The 9,941-nt window shown below is 34.5% G+C and overlaps 1 protein-coding gene across 1 annotated transcript; it reads left to right on the forward strand.

Moving 5' to 3' along the window:
* The first annotated feature begins 689 nt into the window (after nucleotides 1-689).
* Nucleotides 690-8,148, forward strand: LOC107902334 (cellulose synthase A catalytic subunit 2 [UDP-forming]-like). The gene is made up of 14 exons (NM_001326920.2): nucleotides 690-1,212; nucleotides 2,343-2,538; nucleotides 2,622-2,848; nucleotides 2,983-3,085; nucleotides 3,167-3,347; nucleotides 3,512-3,778; nucleotides 3,923-4,268; nucleotides 4,438-4,575; nucleotides 5,103-5,228; nucleotides 5,315-5,527; nucleotides 5,609-5,885; nucleotides 5,958-6,154; nucleotides 6,247-6,597; nucleotides 7,044-8,148. The coding sequence occupies exons 1-14, from the start codon at nucleotides 1,132-1,134 to the stop codon at nucleotides 7,626-7,628; spliced, it is 3,288 nt and encodes a 1,095-aa protein (NP_001313849.2). The 5' UTR covers nucleotides 690-1,131; the 3' UTR covers nucleotides 7,629-8,148.
* Nucleotides 8,149-9,941: the final 1,793 nt, after the last annotated feature.

The following is a 9,941-nucleotide window of genomic DNA, read 5'->3' on the forward strand; positions in this document are numbered from 1 at the left end:
TAAAAATTGATATTTTATAAAAAAAATATAATTTTACTAAAATTATATTTAGATTTAAGTGTATCTGGACAACCATTTATTTAGGTTTGTTCTTAATGTAAAAACAAATATTGTTATTAATTTATATATTTTAATTTTTAATTAACCTGACAACTATTTAAATTATTTAAAATTTTTTAATTTTTTTAATTTATGTCTGCTATATGTCAGTTAAAAGATTACTAAATGTTAACATCGGATTGACGATTAATATCAAATCAACCCAAACAAATTGTATTAATATAGAAGGAACAACTTAAGTAACGAAATATTCAAATATTTACTAAATAATTTTTATTTTTGAAAAATTTAAGAGGTCAACCTCTGGATTAATTTTTTAGAAATAAAGAATGGAATACCATTAATAAATAAAAATAAAAAATGTTCTTTGGTTTTTCTAAAAAAAATATTATTCTTTTGGAAATAATAATTACTAAACAAATAAATTAATTTTTATCAAATAATTGATTAAGAAAATCCAAAATATTCTTAAAAAAAAAAGAAGAGAGAAAATCTCAGGAAAAGAAAAAACTCAAGACAGAAAGGTTCAAAAAAAAAAAAACACTGAGACCCCGGCTTCCAGATCTAAATTCTTTCCCCATAGCCAACAACACTCAACAGTCCTTTTTTCTTTTTTTTCTTTTTGGGTTTATTATTTTTCTCTATCTATTAGAAGTGCTTCCTCTTCTACTTGTTATCTTCTCCTTCGTTACGCGTCCTCATTTTCAACACTTTCATCACTACTTTCTCTCTCTAAAACTTTCCATTTTTCTTTTATTCTCTTTCTCTGAAATTGCGACCGAACCAGCCAGGTTTCCAAGCAGACTTGGCTTGCTTCTCAATCCAAAACCCATTTCCCTTTGTTTGTTCCTTTTCCCCCTTTTCGATTATCTTATTACATTATTATAATACCACCGGAGGGTACACTTTTGTGGTGGAGCTGCGATTACTCTTTCTTGTTATGGGAAGTGAAAGGACCAATTTTGGATCTTTTCGAGGAAATTGGTGGTACTGAGACTTGACCTCATTCAGTACTGAAGAAGAGACCGAGGGTTTTCAGAGTTGGATTGTTTCTTATTGCTATAATCGGCTATGGACACTGGAGGCCGACTCATTGCTGGTTCTCACAACAGAAATGAATTTGTTTTGATAAACGCAGATGAAAATGCAAGAGTAAGATACTTGTAACGAAATCTAAAAAAAAAAGAGCTTCTGTTTTTTTTTTTACTTCTTTTTTGTTATTTGAGGAATACTCACTTGCTAATTTTGCTGTTTCATGGGTTTTCGTATTTCTTTCTGTGTATTGCACGAAATTGCGAGTAATTTCATTTCTCTGATCAGGATTTCACTAGAAATGTAACTTGTTTTTTAGGCCAGATTTACAAAATTTTATACCTTTTTGTTCCATTTTGAGCCTTAAACCCCTGAATCATTTGAGTTTCTTTGGGGTTTTGGGTTTTTCGTCATGGGAGTATAAAAATAGAGTTGTCTTAGTGTTGCTTGGTTAATAGGCGTTTCCATTACATTTCGTTTTAGGTGAAGTTCGTTTTTTTTGGTTGTTAACTATATGATTTGTGATGTTTTTAGGTCTGGTTCAGATTTCTTTCTTGCATTTAAGATTTGCTGTTCCTTCATTTTAGATTCTGGGAATTTGGCACAAACTGGAAGAAAGCATATGATTCTGATTCTGCCGTACATATTGGTCTCGTTAAATTGTTGAACTCTTCCAAATCTTTTGGAACTTAAGACATGGATGATTTGAATTTTGTCATAATGCTGAACTAAGCTCTGCTTTTTTTTTTTTGGCAATATTGATTTAAATCTTCAATGAATTAGCTTATACAGTTTTTAATGTAGCGTTCAGTTCCTTATGTATTTATGATTTAATAAGCTATTTGAACTTGCAAGTTGCAATGCTCTCACAAAGGAGGAAATAAGAACGGAAGCTGTTTTTGTGAACCACTGTGTTGATAACCAGAAAAAAATTAACTAAGATGTGAAGAAAATAAATTCCTTATGTCTGCAATTCTATTTTTGTTTGCAAAATATTGCCTTCATCAAAACATATTAAGTTGAAATGAAAATGTTGGTAGTTCTAATTGGTAACTGGTCAAGGTTTGATGTAATTACTGGGTTAGCTTCTAGTACATTTAGGCATTTGTTAAATTCTGTGAGAATTGTTCTCCTTCAGGACTGTGCAAATAGAACTTTCACCACTGCTTTAGTTTGCACTGGATTTGTTGTTCTGGCATTTCATAATCAGGTACTGATGGTACACTCTTTGTGGTTGTTGTTCTTATCAGATAAAGTCTGTGAAAGAATTGAGTGGGCAAACGTGTCAGATCTGTGGGGATGAGATTGAGATTACAGTGGATGGGGAGCCCTTTGTTGCCTGCAACGAATGTGCTTTCCCTGTGTGCAGACCCTGCTATGAGTATGAGAGAAGAGAAGGAAACCAAGCTTGCCCGCAGTGCAAAACCAGATATAAACGAATCAAAGGTGAAAGTGTTATTGCAATGTATGAGCTACATTGGCATTCCAAATGACTTATGAGTGTCCCTAACTAGTGATGTGAGCTGCAGGCAGTCCTAGGGTTGAAGGTGATGAGGAAGAAGATGACATAGATGACCTGGACAATGAGTTCGACTATGATGCTTTGGATCCTCAACAAGTTGCTGAGGCTATGCTCGGTGGGCACCTTAACACTGGCCGTGGTTTCCACCCTAATGGCTCTGGATTGCCTGCACATTCAGAAATAGATTCTTTTCCTCCTAGCTCCCAAATTCCTCTCTTGACCTATGGTGAGGAGGTGAGTCTCCGTTCTCTTCTCCCTGTTTATATTTATATGTAAGAGTTCCAAATTATGGATGCTCTGTGTTCTTAGTTCTTACACTGCTCTACACAAACAGTAGTTGCATTATAACAATATTTTTATTGTTTTAGCATTCGGAGATTTCTGCTGATCATCATGCTCTCATTGTACCCCCATTTATGGGTCATGGAAATAGAGTTCATCCAATGCCTTATACTGATCCAGCTGTACCTTGTAAGTCATTATCCTTCTGCTTGTTACCAAATGTGAATTAATTCTCTCCAGTCTTGGACCTTACTGTTTCCACTGCTGCAGTGCAACCAAGACCAATGGTTCCTAAGAAAGATATAGCAGTATATGGTTATGGAAGTGTTGCATGGAAGGATCGGATGGAGGAGTGGAAGAAATGGCAGAATGAAAAACTTCAGGTGGTTAAGCACAAAGGGGGGAATGATGGTGGAAATGGAGAGGAGCTGGATGATGCTGATTTGCCAATGTAAGTGATTGTTTAAAGCATATGATTTGATTTTTGTTACTACTGTTTGTAATCACTGACAGCCTTTTAGGCAGATTTGTTTCCAAAATTCTGCCGAATTGTACATTTTGCTTGTATCTATTATTGTTCTATTATTATTTAAAAAAAATTGTTTTTGTTTTCAGGATGGATGAAGGCAGGCAACCACTTTCAAGGAAGCTACCCATTCCTTCAAGCAAGATAAATCCTTACAGAATGATTATCATAATCCGTCTTGCAATTCTTGGCCTCTTTTTTCACTATCGACTTCTGCATCCAGTTAGGGATGCTTATGGCTTGTGGTTGACATCTGTAATATGTGAAATATGGTTTGCTGTTTCGTGGATTCTGGATCAATTCCCGAAATGGTACCCTATAGAGCGTGAAACATACCTTGATCGGCTGTCTCTGAGGTTTGTAGTAGTGCCCGCAACTTACTATGTTTTATGTTTCTATATGAATATTTGTCATGAATTCAGATTTCTGCCTCCATGCTTAATGTTCCTTCATGCTATTATGAATATGGTGCCACTTGCTAATTTGACCTTTATGCTCAGGTATGAGAAAGAAGGGAAATTATCAGAATTAGCTAGTATTGACGTTTTTGTGAGTACAGTGGATCCAATGAAAGAACCTCCACTAATCACTGCAAATACAGTTTTGTCCATCCTTGCTGTTGATTATCCTGTCGATAAAGTCGCATGCTATGTATCAGATGATGGTGCTGCCATGCTCACATTTGAAGCTCTCTCTGAGACATCTGAATTTGCTAGGAAATGGGTTCCTTTCTGTAAAAAGTTCAATATTGAGCCCCGTGCTCCAGAGTGGTATTTTTCTCAAAAGATAGACTACCTAAAAAACAAGGTTCATCCAGCTTTTGTCAGGGAAAGGCGAGCAATGAAGGTATGATTTCTTGTAATGCATTTTAAGATGTATTCTATTTAAGTTATTTTATTTAAAGTTCTAAAAATCCTTGCAATTTCTAATCAATCTGAGGTTGAATTTAGGAATTGTGATTTTTTCTTTTGATAACAATGATTAATTTATTTGAATACATTGTTTGATTGGACAGAGAGAATATGAAGAATTTAAAGTTAGAATAAATGGACTGGTATCCGCAGCACAGAAGGTTCCCGAGGATGGTTGGACAATGCAGGATGGAACTCCATGGCCTGGAAACTGTGTTCGTGACCATCCTGGCATGATTCAGGTGAGATAGTGTTGCATCTGACTTGCCTTATTATTATTATTTTATTTTGAAGTGTTTGTTATGGAGAGCAATTGAAGCATTATGGAGGAACTTTACTGTAGAGAAAACACCACCTTTAGGATAGACACATTTCTTGACAAAATGCATCATTCTTTGTTACCTTAACTATTTATTTGATTTGTTTCTTGTGGCCATGCATGTGGGAGAGACTTGCTCATCAATAATTGGTTGGGAAAATAGGTTTATTTATTTTATTTGTGATAGTTGTTCATGATTTAAGACTAGATTAATTTTTGGTGCCTCCTACAGCATGGCTGTTTGCTAATCCTACCTCATTTTTATTGAGTATTTTAGAATGTTTAGTTTTGAGATAGATTATTTGTTTGATATACTGTAATCCTGAGACAGCATTTGTATGGACTTTGAGCTCCTTGAACCTTGCTATTTGGATTTAGCGGTACTATTATATCTCATAAGTTCATTGATGTTCTTATTTTCAGCACTTGACTAAATTAGTTTCCTGACAGGTTTTCCTAGGTCATAGTGGTGTGCGCGATGTGGAAGGAAATGAGTTACCTCATCTAGTTTATGTTTCTCGTGAGAAGAGGCCAGGGTTTGAACACCATAAAAAGGCGGGGGCCATGAATGCTTTGGTAAGGCACATGTTCTTTATTTTTCATACTGTTTTGGCAGTTAAAACTTGGTTTCAAGCTTATGTACTTCATTGTTTATGTTGTAGATACGAGTCTCAGCAGTCCTCTCAAATGCTCCTTATCTTCTGAACGTTGATTGCGATCATTATATTAATAATAGCAAAGCACTAAGAGAAGCAATGTGCTTCATGATGGACCCCACTTCAGGGAAGAAAGTCTGTTATGTGCAGTTTCCTCAAAGATTTGATGGAATTGATCGGCATGATAGATACTCAAACCGAAATGTTGTGTTCTTTGATGTAAGTTTATTTCATTTTCCCTATCAATTATCTGTTATTTTCTTTTATCTTTCAAAGCCTAATCTCTTAAATCTAAATCAGATCAACATGAAAGGATTAGATGGCATACAAGGACCTATTTATGTCGGAACAGGATGTGTTTTCAGAAGGCAAGCACTTTATGGTTTTGATGCACCTGTTACCAAGAAGCCTCCTGGCAAGACCTGCAATTGTTTGCCAAAATGGTGCTGCTGCCTCTGCTGTTGTTCTAGAAAGAACAAGAAAACAAAGCAAAAGAAAGACAAGACGAAGAAGTCTAAGCAAAGGGAAGCTTCAAAGCAGATACATGCTCTTGAAAACATAGAAGAAGGAATTTCAGGTAAGGGTTCACTTACAGCCTTTTATTTATTTTAGCACACTAAACTGGAACTTATGTGCGTGACACTGTCAGAGTCAAACACTTTGAAGTCATCTGAAGCTTCACAAATTAAATTGGAGAAGAAGTTTGGTCAGTCTCCTGTGTTTGTGGCTTCCACTCTTCTGGAGGATGGTGGAATTCCTCAAAATGCGAGCCCTGCATCATTACTTAGCGAAGCAATCCAAGTCATAAGTTGTGGTTATGAAGATAAAACAGAATGGGGAAAGGAAGTAAGTAAACCAAAATCAATCTGAATACTAATATAGGCAAGTTATAATTTGTTAATATCTCATAATCATTCAATTTTCAACTTGCAAATCAGGTTGGCTGGATTTATGGTTCTGTTACTGAGGATATCCTGACAGGATTCAAGATGCACTGTCATGGCTGGCGATCTGTGTACTGCATACCTAAAAGACCTGCTTTTAAGGGTTCGGCTCCTATTAATCTCTCAGATCGTCTACACCAAGTTCTTCGTTGGGCTCTTGGATCTGTCGAAATTTTCTTGAGCAGACATTGTCCCATTTGGTATGGATATGGGGGTGGATTGAAATGGTTGGAACGATTTTCATACATAAACTCAGTTGTATATCCATGGACCTCAATTCCATTGCTTGTTTACTGTACCCTTCCAGCTATCTGTCTCCTTACTGGGAAGTTTATTGTTCCTGAGGTAAGAACTAATGGTCTTGCTTGATGCTCTGTTCTAGCATTTAATCTAGCTTTCAGAGTGAACTTTATTCCTGTTGACTCATTTTGAATTGATATCACAACAGTGAGATCTGTTTGAAAGTTGAAAGTTGAAATTTCTGTATGTCCATGCCAGAATCGTAATTGAAGCTGTAGATGAGTTGAGTTACCAATTGGTCAACCTTGTAATTATATCGTGATTTAGATGATATTGAACTATATCTTTCCAGTGGTTTATTTTTGATATGAATTTCACTTTTTCTTTAGTAATGTTTAACTTTGTAGCCTCGGGAAAGAGAATCATGTTGCTTAAACGTTAGTTTCTTTGTTAATGGTGGATTACGGTGCACCCCAAGTCATACACTGTTGATTTAGTTTCGTATTGACTAGGATCTTGTCTAACATGGAATTCCTGGATTTCATTTGCAGATTAGTAATTATGCCAGTCTAATATTCATGGCACTCTTCATATCAATTGCTGCAACTGGTATTCTTGAGATGCAGTGGGGTGGCGTTGGAATTGATGACTGGTGGAGGAATGAGCAGTTCTGGGTGATTGGAGGTGTATCATCACATCTTTTTGCCCTCTTTCAAGGTTTACTAAAGGTTCTGGCTGGGGTCAGTACAAGCTTCACTGTAACCTCTAAAGCAGCAGATGACGGTGAATTTTCCGAGCTTTACCTCTTCAAGTGGACATCCTTGCTTATCCCTCCTACCACGTTATTGGTCATAAACATTATTGGTGTCGTGGTCGGAATCTCAGATGCCATCAATAATGGGTATGATTCTTGGGGCCCATTGTTTGGGCGACTATTCTTCGCCTTCTGGGTTATTATCCACCTTTACCCCTTCCTCAAGGGTTTGCTTGGGAAACAAGACAGGATGCCAACCATTATTCTGGTATGGTCTATTCTGCTGGCCTCAATCTTGACTCTTATGTGGGTACGAATAAACCCATTTGTCTCAAAAGATGGACCTGTACTAGAGGTTTGCGGGCTGAATTGTGATGACTAGGAGATTAGAGAGAATAAAGAAGCAGCAGCATTGGCTCTGGAGTTATAATCTCATTTGCCATGGTGGTTGAGTTGGGAGTTGTTGCATAAGGTATTTGTGGTATCCTGAGCTGAATGCATTGCTTCTTTAGGTTATGGGCAAAGCAGCAAATTTTGGGTAGGTGGCTTGGCTTGTGTAGATATAATTAGAGGGGGTGGGGGATGTCACCTTTGTTATTTGGTTTTTTACAGAGTTCTTTTTCTATTAATTCTTTTATTATATTTTCATTGTTTTAAGTTCCTTTGGGTTCCCGTGTATTTTTGGGGGGTATGTATTCCTAAAGTTTTAAGGTATTTATTAATTCCTTGCCAATGTGGGGAGGGGATTGGATATAGGCTGTCTCAAAATTTATTACCATTTATCTTCTATTCTATTCTATTCTGGACTCTGGAGTTGGTCCAATGTACACGTTTATAAATTGAAAGTTATGAATGTTACATGACAATTTGTTCCTCATCTACCAATACATATAATGTATTTGTTTCGTGGTAATAATTCATGTTTTATTTATGTCTGTATACACAACATTCTGCTTAGATCTTGTAACGTGTTTATTCATGGTAATAATAATCGGGTCAGATTGATTTATAGGTAGATATAGAATACAGGATAGTTACGGTGGGAGTTTTCACAAGTTACATTTAGATAAGAAGCCAACAATAAATTTATGGATATGTATTTCTAGATCGACAGCAATTTGTTGTAAATCCATCGACGTGACTGTTCAATCAACCTGGCTTATTATTATTATTATTATTATTATTAAATTCAATTCTTACTATTCATATTTCTTTTAAATTTTACTGCACAGTTGGTGGAATGATGAATATTCCTTTTAATATTTTAATGCATTTCCCACATTAATTTAATATTAAAAAAATAATATTTTCTATAAAATAATAATTTAATATCAAATATTTAAATAAGATTTTATATTAAATTATATTAAAGTATTTAGAATATTTTTTTTATAGTTTTTTTGAAATGTGAAAATAATATTTTATATTAAATTATATATATATATATATATTTGATTTTCTCCTTCAACTTTCCCTCTAACGTTTTTTCAGAATCTATTAGATCATCATCATTGCTACTGTCTTCCGCCATTATCAGTCACCAACATGAATTTATACAATTTTTACATTGAATGCCATTTTTATATTGATACCAAAAAATGTATCAATAATATTTTGTAGGTATCGATACTGTTTGCAAAGCATCGATAAAAACATGTTTACTCAAATTCCTTCAAAGTCACTAAGCTATTTTGATATCAATAATGAAAAAGGTATCAATAATTTTTCTTGAGACATCGATGCTTTTTGCAAAGTATCAATAAAAATGTATTTGATCAAATTCCTTCGAAGTTTGAGTGTCATTTTGATATTGATACTTTTATAAAAAAGAATGCTCTTCCTTAACAAAACCATCAATCAACTCCAGCATCCAACTAAATGTCAAAAGGTCAATATCTAGCAAATCAAAATCACCACAAAAGCGAAGAAACAAGCCAATCACAAGAACAAACCAAAGTTGCAACTCGGCTTTAGCTCTCCCTTACTTCTATTCTCCCTTTTATGACAAAGATGCAAAGAGAGAATTATTGCCTCTTGACAAGAACATTAAATTGATAACTTAGCCCTTAAGTCTTGCATTTTTCAAGCATCTTAATCTGCTTATAAAGAATCTCGAGCTTATTAGACAAATGTTCAAGGTGTTGATTTGTGCTCTACATGAGTCATGCCTTTCGTTGAAGTTAATATTAGCTTTGATTTATAAAGCTTTTATATAACGATATTTAAAATAAATTTTACACATTTGTCATTAAGTCATTTAGAGGAAGTATTATTGAAAATCTCATTAAACATTCTTAAAATTTTAAATATTAAAAATATTTTTAATAAAATGATTTGATATGTTTTAAATATTTTTAAGTCAATCCAAAATGATTTCAACGTATTTTAAATATTTTTCAAGCATTTTAGTGGCTAAGTATTTGTACTTGCCCTTATGTCACTAGCCATAGTCGTTTCTAAAGGGCTAAAATTTCCATACATATTCTTGACATATGGATACCTAACACAAAAGTATCAATACCTTCCTTTAGGTATTGATACCTCATTGTGCAGGACTATATTTTAACATGATTTTCAACCTCCATCGATTATATTTTGTTTTCAACCTCTATATAGGGTTAGAAATAATAGAAGCAAGAAATTGATATCCAAGCAAGAAATCAAGAAAAAAAATTGGAGCTTTATTTTATTCATC

This window comes from Gossypium hirsutum, chromosome A11 (assembly GCF_007990345.1).
Source record: "Gossypium hirsutum isolate 1008001.06 chromosome A11, Gossypium_hirsutum_v2.1, whole genome shotgun sequence".
In the NCBI taxonomy this organism is placed as follows: domain Eukaryota; kingdom Viridiplantae; phylum Streptophyta; class Magnoliopsida; order Malvales; family Malvaceae; genus Gossypium; species Gossypium hirsutum.

Bases quoted from the DNA above. Each gene is read 5' to 3' on its own strand.
- LOC107902334 (NM_001326920.2), top strand. From the start codon at position 1,132: ATGGACACTGGAGGCCGACTCATTGCTGGTTCTCACAACAGAAATGAA. The intron at 3,086-3,166 runs GTAAGTCATTAT...CCACTGCTGCAG, and splicing joins TACTGATCCAGCTGTACCTT to TGCAACCAAGACCAATGGTT. The intron at 6,155-6,246 runs GTAAGTAAACCA...CTTGCAAATCAG, and splicing joins AAACAGAATGGGGAAAGGAA to GTTGGCTGGATTTATGGTTC.